The following is a 22,888-nucleotide window of genomic DNA, read 5'->3' as shown; positions in this document are numbered from 1 at the left end:
ATATTATTAAGGCTTTTTAACATTTTACCCACTTGAACTTTAGGCTTAATCTTACTTTACCACAAAAAAAAAAAAAAATTGTCTCAATTTACCACTTGAATTAAAAATTTATTGCAATGTACCACCTCTGATTAATTTGTCTTAATTTTTGTTAAAAATAAGAGTGTTTAATGTTTTTCAAGTTCTTATTGTTAAAAAAAAAATGATTTTTTTTATGTTTTACTTACTTTGACACAATAAAAAACTGATTTGAAAAAACTAAAACACTTTTATTTTTAACAAAAATTTAAACAAAATGAGCCAAATGTGGTACATTGTAACAATTTTTAATTCATGTGGTAAATTGAGATAACTTTTTTTTAGATGGTGAAGTGAGATTGAGCTCAAAATTCAGGTGGATAAAATATAATAAACCTATTATTAAAGAAATTATCTTTCTAATTTTTTATTTTTTTTATTTTGAGAAAGAGGAGATTCGAAGTTGTGCAATATTGCCAGTCCAGGCAATGTTTCACTGGTATTTAATTTGGGTGACTCATTTATTTACAAGTCAAATATTGTCACGTATATTGTCACATGATTTGGGTTTAAAATTGATATATAAATTTGAAAGATCCATAACATTATTGTGTGCTTTCTTTGACTAATATTAAACTCAATTAATAGAAGGAATGATTTTTAATATTAAACTCAATTTAAGATAAAAGGAATGATTATTAAAATAAAATTGGCACAACCACATTTCTGGTAGATATTGACACTGAGTTTTTGACATTTGGTAACAAATATCTAAAGAGTTAATTGACATAGATACGCACACCCAAGCGGTGATGCCCATCTGGTGAAGTGAACTAGTTGGACAACCGTCAACGTTTGTACTTTGACTTGAAGGTTCAGAATTTAGAGACCCTGAATTAGTGGGTTCTTGCCGTTATCCTGGTGTCGTGTCGTGTGTGTCTGCTGTTTAAATCCATGGGGGTCATGAACCATGTGCATGTTTTTCCATGGACGAAAATACCCCTCTCCATTGAACATTATCCCCATCCATACAACACAATCCCCTTTGGCCTTGTGGCCTTGTTCTTGTTCTTGTACTTGCCCTTCTCCTCCTCTTTAATTATTTGAAGACTTGAAGTGCAAGTGCCACTTACTGCAGCTCAGAAGCAACTCCTCCTTTTCAAATTTATCTAAATGAATGAATCTTCTTCATTCTTCAAGCCCCTGAAACTCTGACATTTCTCTCTCTGTTGTTCCTTCTTCTTGTCTCCAAGCTTAGAGAGATAGATATACAAATGAGGGACAGAGAAATGGGTGTGGGAACAAGCACCTTTGTGATCAGATGGCTCAACTTTCTCACAATGGTATGTTTTATTCAACCCTCTCTTTATGTGAAAACTGAAAAGAAGCTGCCTTTTTTCCTTTATTCCATTTCTTGGTGTTTGCTCATGTTATAGCCCAGTTTATCTCCTAAATGACCAAATGGGTTTGCTGCTTGCTAGCTTATAATGCTCAATGCCTGTTCTGGAGGGTCTTCTGTTAATGACTTAATGTCTATTGGGTTTTCTTTCACCTGATTTTTATTTGCTTATTCTTAATTTCTTTTTTTTTTTTTTTTTTTTATGAATTTAGTGGATTGATGTTTTTCTATACAATTTTAGCTGGTTCGTTCAAATTGTTTGTAGAAAACTTGTTGGAATTTAGATGATTAGTTAGCCAAGTAATGAGCAGCTGTAGTTGATATGTGCTATAAATAACGAAAGAAATAAATTTGATGGCATTTTCTTTTTAATGCTTGTGGTGTGCTTATGCTGTCTTATTATGTTCATTATGCAGCTCTTAGCAATCGCCGTCGTAGTTTTTGGGGTATGGATGAGCACTCATCACGATGGCTGTCGGAAGTCTCTCACGGTCCCTGTTTTAGGCATTGGAGCTATCATATTTTTAGTGTATGCTTTGCTTTCTCCATCACCTGAATGTTGACACATTCTTGCACTTCCAATCTCTTACTTTAATTAATCTCACGAAATCTACATATACTTGTGTTCTTTGACTGTTAGATCTATAATCGGGTTCTTGGGCGCGCTGAAGAATAGCTCCATACTGTTGTGGATTGTATCCTTACTAAATGAATTTGATCTATCGGTTGTTGAGAATGTTTTTTCTATGTTTCTTCTTGTTTGTTCCTTGAATTTTCATGTGCAGTATCTGATTCTCTTGTGCTTCATATTAGTGGGAATCCTGGTGTTCACGGTATTAGCGTAAGTAGACATCATGCAGAAGCTCAATGTTTTATGTCATTCAATTTATACTTCATGCTGCATTTCTCTAGTCTGATTTTTCTGCACCGGTTGATTGGGTAAGTCTTTGAAAGATGTAAATAAGAGGAGAAGTCTCTAATGCTTAGCTGCTATTTGATACTTTTATGGTGAATTATGGAAAAAATTATGTCACAACTCTTGTTTACATCTCTTCCTTTTCAAATCGTTAATCATATGCTTTTTCGAGGAGTATAAGATTCTAGCATGGATGATCCTTGTATGAAGTGGAATGTTTTGGACCAAGTAGTGTATTGGATATTAGGAACATAACATATTATTGGCTTGCCTCCAAGGATTTGAAAATGAAATTGGTTGGTATAGAGTTATAAATAACAGATAAAGGAGCAGGTTCTGGTAAAGCAATGATAATGAGCATGATGATAAATTCTTGGTAGTTTTATTTTCCAAAGGTTTCATGAACTGGAAAAAGGAAGTTCAGCTAATGACCTGACCATATTGTAACAGCTATTATAAGTTACTCTGGTATCTTCTGTTGGTGGATTCTTCTTGTGTCTTGGTGAATAATTAATGACCAGTATTTATTGAGATATACTCGAGTTGTTATGGAGGTAGAATGAAATCAATTTGTATTTGTTCGTGTCATAGAAAGCATTTGGAGCTAATTTGTTTAGTAAAGATCAGCCCCATGCTATGTAGTGTTTAAGCTAGAAAGTACTTCATCATCCTAGATTCCAAGCTGATGTTCAATTGCATGTTGTGTCAGTATGCAGCTTCTCTGGAATGTCTGTAAAGATACTGTTGATATGTCGTCTTTTCTAAATATTCATAATATTTTCTCAATATCCCTACATGTTATGTTGTGAGGTAGGAATGCCTTAATTTAAATTTTTAGTTTTGATTGGCTGGCTTACACCAATTCAATACCTGCTTCTCAACAGTTTAATTTTCATTGTGCCTGTTTATGAATATCGCCAAGAGTGCTCCCTTTTACTAGTGCTTATGAGTTGGATGTTACATAATTTTCTGCTTTTACTTGTAGGTTCATTATCACAAATAATGGTTCTGGTCATAGCGTGGCTGGCTTGAGGTAAGTATTCATGCATCATGCATGCATTTTATCTTGTAGCATCATTCTTGTGATCCCTCATCTTGATTTTTTGGTGGGTATAATGCTGATTTGTAGTATCTACTCCTGAAAGTACTATCTTAGAAATACTATGAAAAGTGAAATAGAAAGGAAAGAGGATGTAAATGTTTTGCAGCTTCAAACTATCGTAAGAGAAAAAGCAACGAGTTTCAAATTTCTTTTGTCAAAAGAATGTGCTTCTCAGCACTTTTTAGGAATAACTGAAGAATCATTTCTTCATCCTTATTTCTTATTTTGATTCTGTTATGCACGGCCCACGGGTAGCTAGGATTGGTATGATGGGTGCAATTAATATCTTCTTGTCTGGTCAGGTACAAGGAGTATCAACTTCAGGATTACAGTTCATGGTTTCTAAAAGAAGTGAGTTTCTTTTGCTACTAGCAGCGTAAAATATTGATAGGGAGTGCTAACTTTGGTATGCGTTTATTGATATTAGTTATTCTTGTTCTTGTTTTAGTTGAACAATACCCGTAACTGGAAGCATTTAAAGAGTTGTCTAGTGAAATCTGATGACTGCAATAACCTATCAAAAGAGTATAAGGTCCACTTCTGAACTTGTTTAAACTTTAAATTGCTCATTTATCACCCATGAGCCAGGACATTAAGTTATGATTTTGTTTCTTCTGTTTTTTTTTTTTTTTTTTCCATGGACTAAAGAACTAAGACATTTCACTTGTTGGTTGCAGATTCTCAAGCAATACAAATTGGCAAAGCTGACCCCTATTGAGGCTGGTTGCTGTCGTCCACCATCTGAGTAGGTGCTATACTTTTGTTTTTTCTCTTTTTGTTTCTTTTGTTCTTTGGTAAGTTCTTTCCCCTCATCCTCATGATTTTTGGTATCTATTTCTGTTGAGAAACAAACCCTTATTTGAAGACCTTATCAGAGAATATGTAATGTATGTATACATATTCTATTCAGTCGTGTCAGCCGTCAGCCTCCCACTTCTCTAAATATTAAATATTTGTGTTGATATTTATACTTTTTGTATCGGTTAGGGGGGAGAAAGTAAATCCCCACGATGTGGGAAGAGTGCAATTTTTTCTTTTTCCCCTCAATCATTTTACATGTAGTTCATGGCAGTTTAATTAGTTTATATGCAGTTTATTTCAGATGATAATTCAGACTAGTGAAACTCCATGTTACTGATATTACCAATTGCTGGGATTCAACTTTATTCCTAGATGCGGTTTTCCTGCTGTTAATGCTTCATACTATGACTTGAGCTTCCATCCAATTAGTTCGAACAAGGACTGCAAACTTTACAAAAATGCCCGGGACATCAAGTGCTATAATTGTGATTCCTGCAAGTAAAGATCATCTCTTATCTCATATAACTTTTTTTTTTTTTTGGTTTCTTATCTGTTTTTCTGCTTTCATCTGTATTACCTTTCTCACTGCCGTGTACTTTTTGTCAAATCATTTTCAAGGGCTGGAGTTGCACAATACATGAAAACTGAGTGGAGAGTGGTTGCAATCTTTAATGTGGCCCTATTTGTTGTTTTGGTGAGGCATTCTCTCTCATCTGCTCAATCATAATCATTTAATTCTTTTCAATTAATAATGAAACCTGAGCTACATAGAAATGATAAAATTATTAAACTGACTTCCAAAACTCTATGTAAACAAGAGTGGACTTTTGCTACGAAACATGCATAATAGCTGAAGATAATTAGTGAAGAAAGATTTACTATATTTATATTCTCATATAATACTTGATGTCTTGACATTGATGTTTCCTTTTGTTGTAATGTCAGTCTATGATATATTTCGTGGGATGCTGTGCGAGACGAAATGCTGCAAGAACCCGTTCCAAAACTTGAAAAGGGGAAGTCTACTTTCAGAAACCCTTATAATTCTGTTTATACACCTTATTTTGCTTACAGGGGGAAGACTATTGTCCCTGAAGGTCCATTGGTGCAGTCTGTGAGTGATCTCTGATTGTATTTCATTCGAATGAAGAAATTGTTTGGTCCTAAAATGTGCAAAAATGTTGTATGATGCCAAGGAAACAAATTACATAATTTCTTCAACCATCTGAGCTTTGAGCATGAAGCATTGTTTTCTATCATCTCCTTCTCCCACATATGTACAATGTTATTCTTTTATATGAATGAAAAATACTTTCCTGTTTGTCTCATTTCTTGTGACAGTACAAATTTTCTTGCAAAGGCTAAAAGAATGATACTACCACTAGCAATATAATTTCTTGTACATAAATTGGGTACTTGTGGACTGTCTTAGATTGAAAGCTTGATACTTACTAGTTCTTGAGGAGAAAAGGCTTGGAATTGAAATCTTAAAAACTTAAGAAACTCATTTATATTGTGTGTACACAGATGTGCATATGCATAGGTATTTTATTGCACTATTATCTCTCAATCAAAGGTTGATTCTTCAGTCTGATCAAAGAAGATGCCAGAAATTCCACTTTCTGACATCAGAGCCAGCTTCAGAGGACCCTTTCCAGCTTCTTGAACTGTAAGGGTTCCAGTATTAAGGTTCAAGTCTGTGCTGGTAAACCCAGGATTGACTGCATTAATAGCAATTCTGGGATACTTCTTTGCCAAGACCCTGGTATAGGCATTCAGAGCTGCTTTGGACACCATGTAAGCTGATAAATTAGTGGGCCAGCCTTTGGTTTCTACCAAATCCTGCTTGACATCCTCCAGAAATTCCTCAACTAGCTTGTCCACTTTCTCTTCTGTAAGGCTATCAGCATCTCCTAGTTCCTTGGCTTTCTCACTTGGGATCATCTAAAACCCAAACAGCCAGTTGAAACATTAATTAGAAGTGAAGAACGTTCAATATTAATATGTTTAAGATAAAGTCCTCAACATTACTGTTAACAAAACATAACAGTATATAAGGCTATGTTCTCTTGTCAGTATCTGTTATGAGATTGCCAATTTTAACAACATAACATGTAGACAGTCTAAAAGTCAGGTTTTGGTTTTGTACCCTTAGCTGTCCCAATTTGGAGGAGACATTGACTATCCCTGCTGAGTTGGAGTTTTGAAGAAGTGGAATGAGTGCTTGGCTGAGTTGCTTAATTCCATAGTAGTTTGTTTTCAAGCAATCCTGTGCTGTCACGTAAGTTTGCTCTGCTACTTCCAATTTGGGACCTGAAAGTGTTGATGTGAGTCAACGGAATAATTAATAGGGAATATATGGGTGTAATTATGTTAATTATTTTTCTCCTGTAATTAAGCTATAGGACCATGTATATATACTTTGTTTTGTGGTAATAAGAGATTATCAAAGTATTAGCCCAAACATTCTGATCATGGTATCAGAGCCAACCCTTCTCACCTTTTCTTTCTCTTAGGTATTAGGGATTAGGTCGTGGTTGTTTTGGATGTTTAGGGTTGAACTTGATCATTATCTCTCTTAATCCTAGATTAAGTTTTTTATCAGAATTTTTTTGGTGTTAGTATACTGTTGTGGCTCTGTTCAAACAGGGAAGCAGTCACGACGCCGAGGCCCATCGTCTCTCTCTCTTCACCAGAAACTGATCTCTGCCCGTGCCTACCTGTGCGCCGACCAGCCACCTTGGCGACCACTGACGCCGACTCCTTCCAGTGACGCGACGCCGCTCGACCGCCTGCCTGTGCGCCGATTTCTTCCAACGACGACGCTGATCCCTTCCAACGACGCAACGCTATTCCTTCCAGTGACGCAGCGCGCCGCTCGTTCGCCTGTGCGCCGACCTCCTTTTGAGATGGACCATAGCCGACAAAAACACATTCTAAGGCCCGAGGGTCAAGCTTGGATCGTTGATGAGAATGCAAATGCACAAAAGCAACACAACCAAAGACCCGTGGTTCTAAATGAAGAACACCTGGTAAGGAAACAAAATCGGATAGAGCATCTAACGGCCGACGAAAGTTCAGGACACTAGATGGTGTTCGATTTATCAGATACACAGCGGAACTCAGAGCATCACCCTATAAGAAAGAGGGCACATGACCACCCAAAAGAAGGGACCGAGTGACCTCTAATAAATGTCGATTTTTCCTTTCAGCAACTCCATTCTGTTGCGGAGAATGAGGACAAGAAGTCTGGTGAAGAATCCCAGCAGAAAGTAAATACTGACTTAATTCAGTATTGATAAATTCTCCACCATTATCAGAGCGAAGAACCTTAATAGAGAATGCAAACTGAGTGAGTACCATTTTATGAAAGAGTTGAAAAACAGTACACACATCACTTTTATTTTTCAGAAGATAAACCCAAGTCATTCGTGTGCAGTCATCAATAAATGTCACAAACCATTTCATCCATTTATGTGTAACAGACGGGGCAGGACCCCAAACATCTGAGTGTATCAATGCAAAAGGAATATCCATACGATGATCATTAGAAGGAAACACAGTACGATGGCTTTTCGCCAAAACACAGACATCACAACTGAAGTCAGAAATATTTAAATCAACAAATAACGAGGGAAATAATCGTCTAAGATAACCAAATGAAGGATGACCAAGTCTACGATGCCACAACCAGATCTGTTTCTTATTCTGTAAAGAAGTTGCTCGGACCACACTCACAACACCACGACCACTTGATGGAGAAACACCACTGTCAAGATAGTACAGTCCACCTCTCTTCCTACCACTGCCAATCTTCTCCTTGGTATGGATGTCCTGAAAAATACAATGAGTAGGAAAAAATGTGGCCACACAATTGTGAGTTTGAGTTAGTTTACTAACAGAAATAAGGTTGCAGTTGAGGGAAGGAACAAACAAAACATCACGTAACAACAACCTAGAAGACAAAGACACAGTGCCGCCCCCGACAACAGGAGATGACACACCATTGGCATTGATAATAAATGGTTTAGGACAAACTGATGATAGATGACTCAACACATAATAATCAGAGGTCATATGATCCGTAGCACCTGTATCAATTATCCATGTACCATCACTAGAACAAGCAGAAGTACTCAAAACAGAGTTAGATGTACCTGACTTGGCAACAAAGCTGGATGCACTAACGGAATTCACCCTGGAACTGGTGTCATCAATCTTGGAAGTAGAGGGAGAGGCTTTCACACCCTTCGGATGCCACTCAGGATAGCCATGCAGTTTAAAACATTTTTCAATCACATGAGTTGTACCTCCACAGTGAGTACACTTCCTGTCAGTTATCTTCGCATCTTTATGTGAGATTTTGCGGGCTGCCATAGCGACTGCCCCATCAGCACCCCCCATCATAGCTTCTTGCCGATTAGCCTCGGAGCACACAATTGCATATGCCGCCTGTAATTTAGGTAGAGGAGACATAGCAAGAATACGACCTCTAACTCCATCTAGATGAGAATCCAGACCAGCTAGAAACATGTATAATCTCTGAGAGTTAATCATAGTGGTGTATTTTTCAACATCACTCGCATAATCCATAATGCAAGGTTCAATTGCATCAATATCCTGCCAAAGTTTTTGCAGCTTACCAAAATAGGAAATAATAGACCCACCATTTTGACGTACAGAGATTACCTCACAATGGAGTTGATATGCCTTGGAGGCATCTTGGCTCACTGTATAAGTTTGTTTGGCTGCGTCCCAAATGTCCTTTGCTGTCGGTAATCGAATAAAGAGTGATCGGACTTCTTTAGTCATAGCATCAAGAAGCCAAGACTTGACCATGCAATTCTCATCCGTGAATGAGTATAATTCGGAGATCTGCCGGATCCGGTCACTCCTCAAATTTGGTGGAGAGGAGCTCACCGAAGCTGACCTATTGGAGAAGCCTTTCTCCACCTTCCCTACCTCCTGTTTGGTCCGGCAGTAACAATACAGGGAGATGAATTTTATCAAGTTCTCGGCATTGATCACTAATTTATTGTTCGCTGAAAAGAACAACTTATTAATGAGAAATGATCAAGCCCGACCAGTCGGTACTAAAGCAGCACCATTGCCTGAAGCAAACGCTGTTGCTTATCGCGATTCAAACCGCGAAAGAGGATACCGAGGTCATAGAAAGGGCACAAAGTCTGACCGCCCGAGATATGGAAGGAAAGGTTCTCAGAGGAATAACCTGTATGACCGAGGCCAACGTGGTAGGAACCACGGTCTCTCGGCCCCAAGAACTCGAAATGAGAGGAACACTGGTCCGGCCCGTTGCCACCAGAATCAGAATCAGAATGATCTCTGTTACCGATGTGGAGGAACTGATCACTAGTCCCGCACCTGCCGTGCATCAGCGCAAGCTGTAAATGAGTATCACGCCAGTCGCGGAACTCGAGAGACCAACCTCATTGAGGGATCATTTCCTATGGGTACCACCCTAGAGGTCACTGATTTCCAGGCTGAATCTGGACACTTCGAGGACTAGAAACTCGATGACATGGATATGATCGGCGCTTGTGCCGTATTTATTTTCTGAATAATGTTTTTCTTATTCGGATTATTTTGGTGATTTATGATTTGGATTATTTGTTTTGAAAATTTGGTTATGCTCGAATATTATTTAATTCAATCAAGTTATTTTCATACATGTGATCTATTGAATTAAATTTATGAATAAGCACGTTTAGTGGGGAAGTTTGTTGTCTGGCAGACAGTGCTACTACGCACACCATACTTCAAGATCGGAAGTATTTTTCAAACTTATTGCTTACTCATACCTCTGTGACAACCATATCAGGCCAATCCAACCTGATAGAGGGCCATGGCAAAGCCCATTTTTATGTTGTCCAATGGTACTGAATTACCATTAATGAGGCCTTATATTCTCCAAGTTCCAGAAGAACGTTGTTGAGTTATAAGGATATTCGAGCCAACGGTTATCACGTTGAAACCACTGAAGAAAATGGAGTGGAATATCTTTGCATAACCTCCAATTTGTATGGCCAGAAGCGTACATTGGAGAAATTGAAATGCCTATCGAGCGGTCTTTACATGACCACCATTAGATCGATTGAGGCCAATCACATAGTTAACCAGAAGTTAACCAATTCGAGCAGTTTCTTTCTATGGCATGACCGGTTGGGATACCCAGGTCAAAGTATGATGCGCCGTATCCTCAATTCATCACACGGGCATCCCTTTACTAATAAGGATCTTGTGTTTAGTGACACACTATGCCAAACTTGCTCGCTTAGAAAGTTGAATACTAGACCATCATATGTAAAGACTAGTAAATACTCCATCCTTTTCCTGCAAAGGATACAAGGGAATATTTGTGGACTTATCCAACCACCATGCGGACCATTTAAATATTTCATGGTTTTGGTTGATGCATCGACAAAGTGATCACATGTTACACTATTGTCCACAAGAAACGCTGTTTTTGCTAAACTTCTCGCCCAGAAGGCTCACCACACGGATTATCCTATAAAGTCCAGAAGATTTGATAATGCCGGAGAGTTTACATCGAAAACTTTCGATGATTATTGCATGCCCCTAGGGATTAATGTTGAACATCGAGTTCCCCATGTTCACACCCAGAATGGTCTCGCAGAAGCGTTCATTAAAAGATTACAAATGATCGCACGAACCTTGGTTATGCGCACCAAGCTTCCAATTTCTGCGTGGGGCTATACAATCTTGCATGCAGCCATGTTGGTCTGGTTGAGGCCCACTGCTACCCAACCTTACTCCGCGTTACAGCTGGTGACTGGGTACGAACCTGACGTTTCGTACTTACGCGTATTTGGGTATGCAGTTTACGTGCCAGTTGCGCCGCTACAACGTACCGAAATGGGTCCTCAACGAACGATGGGCATATATGTCGATTATGAATCCCCATCTATTATATGCTTTTTAGAGCCCTTGACAGGCGATCTCTTTACCGCCAGATTTGCGGATTGTCACTTTGATGAGACAGTCTTCCCGCCGTTAGGGGGAGATAAGAACGTCACCGTTCCAAAAGAACGACGTGAATTGACGTGGAATGTCCCCACTATGTCTCATCTCGATCCCTGAACCGCACAATGTGATAGCGAAGTGCGGAGAATTCTAGATCTACAGAGTATAACACATAATATGCCAGAAGCATTCTCTGATCTAGCTAAAGTGACGAGATCACATATACCTGCTGCAAACGTGCCTGCAAGGATATTCGTCCCCGAAGAACGTATCGTCCCAGGAGGACGTGTCGTCCCAGATGGACGAGGTACAACCATAGCGGCTAACCAGTCATATGTCCCTGCCCAGAAGTGAGGTTGACCACTAGGTTCGATGGACTCTTATCCCTGGAAGAGGATAAATTTGGCATAAACGAGTCCCCTTGACATCGCGATCTCAACCGATCCATCTCACGAAATAGTTCCGGATTATGGGCCCGTCCCAGAAGAGACGGCGTTGGGGGACGCTCCAACGTTTGAACCCACTCCCAAGACTTGACCATGCAAGTTTTCCTGTGCGCGCCGACCAGTCGCCGTGACGCCGACCAGTCTCTTCCAGTGACGCCGACCACCCTGCTCGCTGGTGCGCTGGTCACCATCGTGACGCCGCTCGCTGTGACGCTAATTTCTTGCTGATCTGTGCGCGCCGCTGTGACGTCGATAGCCTGCTGATCTGTGCGCGCCGCCTCTGATTGTAGTGACGATCGATCACCCGCTGCAACGCAGTCTGCTCTATTCCTTACTGTACCCGTGACGCCGACTGCTTGGTTGCTTGCTGGTCTTGTGTGTGCCTTTCTTGATTTGTCAATCATTATGTCTCAGACACCTCCCTCTAGTCCTGGAGGCTCGAACAAAAACAAGAACAAGGATGTGGTTAACTCCAAACCACTACTGCCTGCTCTCCCTCCGCTGAGTTCCCAGGATGTGTCATCACTAATCTCACCTGAAAAACTTGATGGCTCAAATTATATTGATTGGGCTCTCATAGTACAGAATAAAATTAGAGGTCGGAAACGTTGGGGTTTTATCACAGGGACAAGAGCAGCTCCAGAAGATGTGAATTCAGATGAATTTGAAACATGGGAAGATGAGACTGATAGGAATGTGGAACAGGAGACTACTGAAGTTGTGGAACATGAGACTGATGAGACTACTGAAATTGTGGAAGATGAGACCTCCATTGTTGAAGAATCACCACTCCATGATAGTACAGTTACCTCTCCTACTCCATTGGATCAAACTCCTGAGGTAATCAACAATACTCTTGTTTCCAATCCTACTGTTGATACTGTTGCTCCTAAATTTACTCTTCCTCCTCGGTCTAACCGAGGACAACCACCAGTCAAATATGAGCCAGACCCCAATGCTAAAGTTAGGTACCCAATTGGAAATCATGTGTCTTCTGTTAAGTTGTCAGAGTCATATGCATCCTATGTCTTGCAATTATCTTCTGTTTCTATCCCTAGTAGATTGCAGGATGCTCTTGCAGATTCTAGGTGGACCAAGGCTATGGCAGAAGAGATGGAGGCACTTCAGAAAAATTCAACTTGGGAATTGGTCTCTCTACCTAAAGGGAAGAAAACAGTTGGATGCAGATGGGTGTTTGCTGTCAAACATAAAGCTGATGGATCAGTTGAGAGATATAAAGCTCGTCTGGTGGCAAAAGGATACACCCAGTCATACGGCATAGATTACCTGGAGACTTTTGCTCCTGTTGCAAAATTGAACACAGTACGAGTTCTATTGTCATTAGCCGCAAACAGGAATTGGCCACTTCTTCAGTTCGATGTCAAGAATGCATTTTTGCATGGTGAGCTGACTGAAGAAGTATATATGGATCCACCTCCAGGTGTACCAGAGTTTGATAATACATGACTGGTATGTAGATTGAAAAAGTCTCTGTATGGTCTTAAACAATCTCCAAGGGCATGGTTTGGGAGATTTACTCGTGCAATGAAGAGCTATGGATATCGACAAAGTAATTCTGATCATACTTTGTTCTTAAAACGAAGGAAAGGAAAAATTACTTGTCTTATCATTTATGTTGATGATATGGTTCTGACTGGAGACGATCAGGAAGAAATCTCTGACTTACAGAGGTACTTGTCTAGAGAATTTGAAATGAAGCAACTGGGGGATTTGAAATTTTTCCTTGGGATTGAAGTTGCTCGATCTAAGCATGGCATTTTTTTTGTCTCAAAGGAAATATGTTCTAGATTTATTGGCCGAAACTGGTATGCTTGGATGTAAACCAGCTGTGACTCCTATGGAACAGAATCACAAACTTTTTGAGTGTTTGGGGGCTTCACCAGCAGATAAGGGGAGATATCAGAGGCTAGTTGGAAGGTTAATATATTTATCTCATACTAGACCTGACATTGCTTATGCTGTTAGTGTAGTAAGTCAATTCATGCATGCCCCATGCAAACCCCATATGGATGCCGTGGAACGGATTTTACAGTACTTAAAATCTGCTCCAGGTAAAGGATTGTTATTTGCTAATCATGGTCACTTGAATGTGGAAGGTTTTTCTGATGCAGACTGGGGAGGCTCAGCTGATGATAGAAGGTCTACTTCAGGTTATTTTACCTTTGTAGGAGGAAATCTAGTGACTTGGAGAAGCAAGAAACAATCAGTTGTATCTAGATCAAGTGCAGAAGCTGAGTACAGAGGTATGGCTCTTGGAGTAGTTGAACTCTTATGGTTAAGAAATCTGTTGACTGATTTGGGTTGCAGACTTTCCAAACCAATGGACTTATATTGTGATAACAAATCTGCTATTGAGATAGCACATAATCCAGTTCAGCATGATAGGACGAAGCATATTGAGATTGACAGACACTTCATTAAAGAGAAGCTTGAAGCTAAAATCATCAACTTTCCATTTGTGCGGTCCGAGGATCAGCTTGCAGATGTATTGACCAAGGCCGTGGCAAACAGGATTTTTATGGACTCACTAGACAAGTTGGGTATGTGTGATATATATACACCAACTTGAGGGGGAGTGTTGATGTGAGTCAACGGAATAATTAATAGGGAATATATGGGTGTAATTATGTTAATTATTTTTCTCCTGTAATTAAGCTATAGGACCATGTATATATACTTTGTTTTGTGGTAATAAGAGATTATCAAAGTATTAGCCCAAACATTCTGATCAGAAAGCTGTATCACCATTTGCTCTTGTCAATGATTTACATTATATAGATATCATCCAATTCATACCGTAAGACACCAATTAAACTCCAAAAACTTAAACTACTAGCAATTGGCCAACAATGAATATCAGGTTTTAACCTCCCCTCAATTATACACGTAGAGAGGCAAAGAAGTAGAGATAGACAGAAGCATATAGGTGCAGTCTAACCCAAAATCTCACAAATGAACAAAAAGTGGGGAATTGAGAATTGACGGGTTCTAACTCAAAATCTCCTGCAACCAAAGCTTTGATCCATTGTTTAACAATCAGTAGAGCCCAAAAGTTTAAGCCGTTAACAAATGGGCCAATAATGTATAACAAGTTAGCACGTACAACCTTTTCAAAAGAATCCAATATCTGAATTTTATCGACTTACATTACCAAGCCCAACTGCCAACTTCTTTTTGTCATCCGTGAGGAAAATGGATCCAATAACTCCTGCATTGTTTACCTGCAATATAGCAGACAGAAAAAAAAAAAAAAAAAAGTTTATGTCTGAATTGTTGTTAATCAAGTGATCAAGTGATGTATAGAGAGAGGGAAAATTACCAATATGTCAAGCTTTCCAAATTGAGTTTTGAGAAACTCTGCCAGAGAAGCAATGGTAGTTGGGTCAGTCACATCTAGCTGATGAAAGACCACATGAGAGAGACCAGAAGCCTTCAGTTTCTCAACAGCTTCTGTACCCATTCTCACATCTCTTGCTGTTAATACCACCCCAACTCCATTAGAAGCTAATTGCCTACTTATCTCAAACCCAATCCCCTTGTTTGCTCCAGTAACAACTGCAATCCTATTATTATAGAAGAAAAAAAGAGAAAAGAATTAAGAACGAACGAATGTTAAATGATGACTATAGTAATAATAAAGTGAAAGATGGATGTACCTTTTAGACCCAAAATTGATGGTTGTTTCTGCCATTTAATTTGTTACAGATTCGCAGAAAAGATGTCTCAGCTATATTTGTAGATGATGGTTTACAAGAACAGATGATGGCTTACAAGAAATCCAAGTGTTTGTTCTTCCTGATGTTCTGGGAGCTATTTATAGTTTAGCAACTATGTACTCTTCAAAGTCGGTCCAACCTCTGAGTCTGTACTTGTCACGTATAGTCGTATACCAATTATTACCATGACATCTCCCTACTTTAGACACATGTTGCTTTATCATTGAAGCCATAAACCCCACTGTGGCTGCTTAATTTTTCATTTTTTTGTGAGTAGAATAGTCATGTGTGAGCCGTGGCTATCAAAGGGAGGGAGTTAAAAATAAGAAAGAAGATGGTACGAATGTTAACATTGCACCCAAACCACTTGGGACAAAAACTAAAGCATACTAAATTGTAGTCAAACAATCCACTATAGTATTAAGAGCAACTGACGTAAGGGCCGACGAAGTTTTTCTCATGGGGTTTCTTTAGATTTGTCATATCTTTTTTAAAGTCTGAGTTTATTTCCAAAGTCCTTTAATTTTGTGGAGCAAGTTGCAACTTGTTATTTGTTAATGGCAAAATTTTGATCACTTGATCGAAGCTGTAGTTAAAAGATCATATTATGATGAAGATTGATACTTTGATAGAATCACCTGTAAGAATACAAAAGACAAAGATAGAATCACCATAGAGCACCTATTTATCTAACATTTTGTCCATCTAATGATATTTCAACCATCAAAGAGGTCCAAAACATAAACATTTTCTGCATCCTTGTATCTTCTTCATGTTTTGTCCATACTCATCTACTTTCTTTTGATTGACTAGCTTGTCCATCTTCCATTCCTATGCAAAATTTAGATGATTAAGTGTCATCTGCCTTCTATGAATGCAAAGTTTGGGGAACAATTCAGGCACATGTGTATAAAAGTCTTCTTTTTAACCATGCAATTATGTTTGTGTTCTCTGGCAGGCGTTGACCAAATTTTAAACAAAATTTCAATGGTGTCGACCAAATATAAAATCAGTCATGTCCTGATACAAGTTTGTAGAAAACTTGTGCTTGCATTACCTTCATTAGTAAGTTTAAGCCTCTTATGAAATTTTGAGTGTTCACAGTATTAAAGTGAGTATACATCATGTCAAAGCTCAAAGTTTTATGTAATTCAATTTATATTCCATGTTGCTTTTCTCTATTATCTGCTTTTTCTGCATCAGTTGATTGGGTGAGTCTTTGAAAAGATGTAGATAAGAGGAGAAGTCTGTAGTGGCTTGCTGCTATTTGACATTTTGATGGTGACTTTTTGAAAATTTTGCCACAGCTCTTGTTTACATCTCTTCCATTACAGGGATGTGATAGTAATACTCACAAATTTTATGAAAGATTAGTGTGGTAATTTTAACATGAGACCACATATTTCAGTGATGTTCTTTTCCAAATCCTCTAAAAATTGAGATTGGAGCAACAAACTCCTACAAATTGACCCTTTCATGACTTGTAACATGAACTAATTAGTAGCTGCTAGCCTGATACATGGGTTATTCCCTCTTTCTTGCACAAAACAGAACACTTACACATACATACATACGTATACTACATAGTTTTCATGTTTCCAATCACAAGGTTACATAGTTTTCATGTTTCCAATCAAAAGGTTGACAGTACTTCAAGCTGAACAAGAAAAGGCCAGAAGATCCACCTTCATGGATCAAAGCCAGCATGACAGAACCTTTAATCGTCAAGTCCCCAGTGTTGAAGTTCATGTCAGTGCTAGTGTATAAAGGATTAACTGCGTTAATTGCAATTTTGGGATACTTCTTTTGCAGAACTCCTGTGTAAGCATTGAGGCTGCCTTGGATACCAAGTACACAGAGAAATTAGTAGGCCAGCCTTTGGTTCCACAAATTCTCCTTCACACCCTCTAGAAACCCTTCAACCACCTTGAAGAATGATACTAAAGGCTAAAAGAATGATACTACCACCAGCAATATAATTTCTTGTACATAAATTGGATACTTGTGGACTGTCTTAGATTGAAAGCTTGATACTTAGTAGTTCTTGAGGAGAAAAGACTTGGAATTGAAATCTTTAAAACTAAAGAAACTTAATTTCATTCCTAACACATTGTGTGTACACAGATGTACATATGCATATATAGGTATTTTATTGCACTATTCTCTCTCATTCAAAGGTTGACAGTTCAGTCCGTTCAAAGTAGAGGCCAGTAATTCCACTTTCTGACAGTCGAGCCAGCTTAACAGGACCTTGTGCACCTTCTTCAACTGTGATGGCCCCAGGACTATTATTGTTCATGTCTGTGCTGGTAAAACCAGGACTGACTGCATTAATAGCAATTTCAGGATACTTCTTTGCCAAGACCCTGGTATAAGCATTCAGAACTGCTTTCGACACAATGTAGGCAGATAAATTAGTAGGCCAGCCTTTGGTTTCTATCAAATCCTGCTTAACATCCTCCAGAAACTCCTCAACTAGCTTATCCACTTTCTCTTCTGTGAGGCTATCGGCATCTCCAAGCTCCTTCTTGGCTTTCTCATTTGGAATCATCTAAAACCCAAAAAACCAGTTGAAACATTAATTTGAAGTGAAGAAAGTTCAATATCAATATGATTTTGATAAAGTCCTCCACATTACTATTAACAAAACATAACAGTATATAAAGGTATCTACCATGTTATGTTATGATTGTCAATCTCAACAACATAACATGTCGGACTGTCTAGTAAGAAAAAATTTCCCTATATAAACTTAGAAATAACAATTTATGGCTTTAAGAGTCAGGATTTCGATTTTGTACCCTTAGTTGTCCCATTGCGGAGGAGACATTCACTATCCTGGCTGCGTTGGATTGTTGAAGAAGTGGAATGAGTGCTTGGCTGAGTTGCTTAATTCCATAATAGTTTGTTTTCAAGCAATCCTGTGCTGTCTCGTAAGTTTGCTCCACTACTTCCAATTTGGGACCTACAATCTGTATCAGCATTTGCTCTTGTCAATTATTATATATATATATATCCTCCCATTCATACTGTAAGAGACCAATTAGACGCTCAAAAGTTAAAACTATTAATGAATTGGCCAACAATATATATCAAAGTAAAACCTCTCCTCACGTATATACATGTAGAAAGGCAAAAAACAAAATGGAGATAGAGAGAAACATATAAGTGCAGTCCAACAAAAAGTGGGGAATCGAGAATTGAAGGGTTCTAACCCATAATCTCTTGCAACCAAAGCTTTGATACCATATTAAACAACAAATACTAGACCTCAAAGGTTTAAGCCGTTAATGTATATCAAATTAACTCATACAACCATTTTCGAAAGGATTTTATTGACTTACCTCATTAGGCCCAAGTATCAACTTCTCTTTGTCGTCTGTGAGGAATATGGATCCAATAACTCCTGCATTGTTTACCTGAAAAATTGGAAATAATAATAATAATAATAAAAGTTATGTGTGAGGTGGTTAATCAAGTGATGAAGTGGTGCATAGTGATGAGAGGGAAAATTACCAATATGTCAAGCTTTCCAAATTGATTTTTGAGAAAGTCTGCCAGAGAAGCAATGGTAGTTGGGTCAGTCACATCTAGCTGATGAAAGACCACATGAGAGAGACCAGAAGCTTTTAGTTTCTCAACAGCTTCTGTGCCCCTCCTCACATCTCTTGCTGTTAATACCACCCCAACCCCATTAGAAGCCAGTTGCCTACTTATCTCAAACCCAATCCCTTTGTTGCCTCCAGTAACAACTGCAATCCTATAATTATAGAAAAACCAAAATCAAAATCAAAATTAAGAAAGAATACTAAATGGTGACTATAATGATAATAAAGTGAAAGATGGATGTACCTTTTAGACCCGAAATTGATGGTTGTTTCTGCCATTTGATTTGTTACAGATTTTCAGAAAAGATGTCTCAGCTATATATGCAGATGATGATGGTTTACAAGAAATCCAAGTGTTTATAAAGCTATTTATAATAGTACGTTTAATTACCAACTGATCTATTTTTCATAGTTGGTCCAACCTATGAGTCTTTACTGGTCACGTATGCCATGACGTCGTCCTATGTTAGTCAATCTATTGGTATGGCCACTATGAAATAGTTGGGAATATTCAAATGTCCAATGAGTATTCTAATCGATCCTTTTCAAGCCTTATTCACACGATTGCCTCATGTGAGATACACTTTTTTTCACTTTGTTCCCTGAAACTTAAATCCTCTTAGTTTGCCACCTGAACTTCACACAGTTGTTGCAAAAGACCCTATGCCGTCAACTCTGTCAATTTTTCCGTTAAAATAGCTGACGTGGCACCTATATGGCATGAGTGAGACCCTTTTCTAGTTATGTACGTAAGATCCATATGGACAAAAAAAATTATAAAAAATTGACATGAATCTTATTATTTTTTAGTTTAAAAAGTTTTTTTTATTTTTTTTTTGTTCACATGGATTTAACATAACTAAAAAAGGGTCTCACGTACTCATGCCTTATAGGTGCCTCGTCAGCTATTTTAACGGAAAATTTGACAGAGTTGACGGCATAGGGTCTTTTGCAACAACTGTGTGAAGTTCAGGTGGCAAACTGAGAGAATTTAAGTTTCAGGGGGCAAAGTGGAAAAAAGTGTATCTCACAAGGGGCAATCGTGTGAATAAGCCTTTAATATATTTAGGATAAATCTACACTAATAGTTAATTGATTTCGAATTCAATACTCCAAGTTTATATGGCACTAAAGTGGATAGTTTGTTAATCATATACATATATGTTGTTCAGTCACATGTTCTCATCATTATCCAATATAATTGTTTTACATGTTTGGCTTGATTCAACCTTGCATATAGGGGCGTGTTGATCGAATATATAATCTGTTGGGAAAGATGGCAAATAATAATGCTAATAAATAATTTGGTGATCCCTGGATCAAACTTTTCCCATCCTTGTGTAATTAAAATAGGCTAGCTCTTAACAACAATTTAATAAACAGGAAATCAAGTGACACCAAAGTTTATGGACATTAAAAACTTCTTCCACAAAAATAATGGGTTACAAAGACAAACTCACCGAAGTGGCTAACTCTCTCTTGGATATTACTCAAGAGGATTTCTCTCTCACACAAATTGTGAGGATTTATTTCTCTCGAACTCTCTCACTTTTTTCTCTCAAAGGGAGGATTATGTTCGATGACTTCTTGAATTATTTGAATGCATGAGAATGGTACCTTATATAGGCCATTCGTGCATGCAATTGATGGCCATGCACGAAAGAGGCAAAGCCTCTCTTTATTTTAAGCAAAGTTAATTTGCTTATACGGTTTGCAACCAACTTTTTCTTTTTCTTTTTATTTCCTCCTCCAAATAAGGAGGGATGTCTAACAATCTCCCCCTCCCGACTTAGGTGGAGGGCTCCATCATGCCTACTGCTTTCCTGAAGTACTCGAACTTGTCCTTAGGTAAGGACTTGGTCATCATATCTGAACTATTGTTATCAGTATGGATCTTCTCAAGCTGTAATTGCTTGGATTCTAGCACATCACGTATCCAGTGATATCTCACGTCTATGTGCTTTGACCTCGAGTGAAAACTCGAATTTTTACTCAAATGGATTGCACTTTGACTATCACAATGCAGTGTGTACTTCTGTTGTTGTTGTCCCAATTCCTGTAGGAATCGTTTCATCCACAACATTTCCTTGCAAGCTTCAGTAGCTGCAATAAATTCTGCCTCTGTTGTAGACAAAGCAACACATTTTTGTAGCTTTGACTGCCATGAGACAGCTCCCCCTGAAAATGAAATCAGGTATCCTGAAGTAGACTTTCTGGAATCAATATCTCCAGCCATGTCTGCATCTGTGTAGCCAATCAGTTCAGGTTTGCCACTTCCAAAGCATAAACTCATTTTGGAAGTACCCCTGAGATATCTGAGAATCCACTTTACAGCATTCCAGTGTTCTTTCCCTGGATTAGACAAGAATCTACTAACAACACCAACTGCATGTGTTATGTCTAGTCTTGTGCACACCATAGCATACATGAGGCTACCAACAGTTGAGGCATACGGCACCTTGGTCATCTTATCCTTTTCTTCTTTGCTTGTAGGACTCTGCTTAGAGCTAAGCTTGAAGTGACTTGCAAGTGGAGTAGCAACTGGCTTTGCTCTATCCATGTGGAACCGCTTTAGTACCTTCTCGATATACTTTTCTTGTGATAACCACAACTTTCTATTTTTTCGATCACGAGAGATATTCATACCGAGAATCCGTTTTGTGGGTCCTAAATCCTTCATCGCAAAGGACTTGTTTAGTTCTTTCTTTAGTTTACTAATCTTGTCACTGTCTTGTCCTACGATCAACATGTCATCAACATATAGAAGTAGTATGATGAACTGACCATTATCATATCTTTTCACAAATACACAATGGTCTGAAGTGGTCCTTCGATATCCATGCTCAATTATGAAGGAGTCGAACTTCTTGTACCATTGTCGAGGTGCTTGCTTTAGTCCGTACAAACGTTTCTGTAGTCGACAGACTAAATCTTCTTTGCCTCTGACTTTGAATCCTTCTGGCTGCTCCATGTAAATTTCTTCTTCTAAATCACCATGAAGAAAAGCTGTCTTCACGTCAAGCTGTTCAACCTCTAGGTTTAAGCTTGCAGCCAAACTAAGTACAACCCTGATGGATGACATCTTCACCACGGGTGAGAAAATCTCTTCAAAGTCAATTCCCTTCTTTTGACTGAAGCCTTTCACAACTAGCCTTGCCTTGAACCTTGGTTGTGAGCTGTTCTCTTCAGTCTTTAACTTGTACACCCATTTGTTCTTGAGTGTTCTTTTAACTTTTGGTAATTTTACCAAATTATATGTGTGATTCTCATGCAAGGATTTCATTTCCTCTTGCATGGCTTTCAACCACTCCCCCTTATGCTCGTGTGTCAGAGCTTCTTGGTAGCACTCAGGTTCTCCCCCGTCGGTGAGTAGAACGAACTTACTTGTAGGGTACTTGCTTGAGGGTTTTCGTACCCTGGTTGAGTGTCGTAGCTGAGGACCGATAAATGGTTGTCGATAAGGAGCTTGATCTTCTTCCTCATTATCATCAGCTACTTCATCATTTGGATCATCACTTATCGAATCATCTGATGTATCATCAATTTGATCATCCCTTTGATCATGAATTGGATCATTGTCAACTGGAGGATCATATGCATCATCTCCAGCATCTTCCATTGCATCTCCCCCATTATTTTGCTCAGTAAGAGGAGGAACTGGATCCAAATTAATAGGATATTCTTTGGGATTAGCAGGCTTTTCACCTTTCTGAATATCTTCAATATTCTGATCTTCGAAGAAGACAACATCTCTACTTCTGATAATCTTCTTGTTGATAGGATCCCATAGTCTGTACCCGAATTCTTCATTACCATATCCCACAAAGATACATTCTTTCGACTTGACATCAAGCTTAGT

At 38.5% G+C, this 22,888-nt stretch overlaps 2 protein-coding genes across 3 annotated transcripts; one reads left to right on the top strand and one right to left on the bottom strand.

Annotated features, from left to right (window-relative positions):
- The first annotated feature begins 1,055 nt into the window (after nt 1–1,055).
- Nucleotides 1,056–5,557, top strand: TET10 (tetraspanin10). 2 transcript variants are annotated; one of them, XM_086256203.1, is made up of 11 exons: nt 1,064–1,361; nt 1,834–1,946; nt 2,058–2,112; nt 2,203–2,258; nt 3,319–3,366; nt 3,738–3,786; nt 3,884–3,967; nt 4,113–4,180; nt 4,609–4,734; nt 4,855–4,930; nt 5,182–5,557. In XM_086256203.1, the coding sequence occupies exons 1-11, from the start codon at nt 1,293–1,295 to the stop codon at nt 5,245–5,247; spliced, it is 810 nt and encodes a 269-aa protein (XP_086112329.1). In that variant the 5' UTR covers nt 1,064–1,292; the 3' UTR covers nt 5,248–5,557. The 2 variants fall into 2 exon arrangements, with proteins under 2 accessions (XP_086112331.1, XP_086112329.1); XM_086256205.1 differs by lacking the exon at nt 4,855–4,930 and having other exon boundaries at nt 1,056–1,361.
- An 11,377-nt stretch (nt 5,558–16,934) lies between these two features.
- Nucleotides 16,935–19,388, bottom strand: LOC147273997 (salutaridine reductase-like). Its single transcript, XM_086256101.1, has 5 exons — nt 19,274–19,388; nt 18,938–19,181; nt 18,766–18,840; nt 18,223–18,393; nt 16,935–17,972 (listed from the first exon to the last, which is right to left on the bottom strand). The coding sequence occupies exons 1-5, from the start codon at nt 19,306–19,308 to the stop codon at nt 17,589–17,591; spliced, it is 909 nt and encodes a 302-aa protein (XP_086112227.1). The 5' UTR covers nt 19,309–19,388; the 3' UTR covers nt 16,935–17,588.
- Between the last annotated feature and the right edge of the window lie 3,500 nt (nt 19,389–22,888).

Source organism: Dryas octopetala, chromosome 9 (genome assembly GCF_963921425.1).
Source record: "Dryas octopetala chromosome 9, drDryOcto1.1, whole genome shotgun sequence".
Taxonomy (NCBI): Eukaryota; Viridiplantae; Streptophyta; class Magnoliopsida; order Rosales; family Rosaceae; genus Dryas; species Dryas octopetala.
This window is presented reverse-complemented; position numbering and strand designations above follow the sequence as displayed.

Bases quoted from the DNA above. Each gene is read 5' to 3' on its own strand.
- TET10 (XM_086256203.1), top strand. From the start codon at position 1,293: ATGAGGGACAGAGAAATGGGTGTGGGAACAAGCACCTTTGTGATCAGA. The intron at 4,181-4,608 runs GTAGGTGCTATA...CTTTATTCCTAG, and splicing joins TGCTGTCGTCCACCATCTGA to ATGCGGTTTTCCTGCTGTTA. The intron at 4,735-4,854 runs GTAAAGATCATC...ATCATTTTCAAG, and splicing joins TATAATTGTGATTCCTGCAA to GGCTGGAGTTGCACAATACA.
- LOC147273997 (XM_086256101.1), bottom strand. From the start codon at position 19,308: ATGGCAGAAACAACCATCAATTTCGGGTCTAAAAG. The intron at 19,182-19,273 runs GTACATCCATCT...CTATAATTATAG, and splicing joins ATCAATTTCGGGTCTAAAAG to GATTGCAGTTGTTACTGGAG. The intron at 18,394-18,765 runs GTAAGTCAATAA...ATGCTGATACAG, and splicing joins TGATACTTGGGCCTAATGAG to ATTGTAGGTCCCAAATTGGA.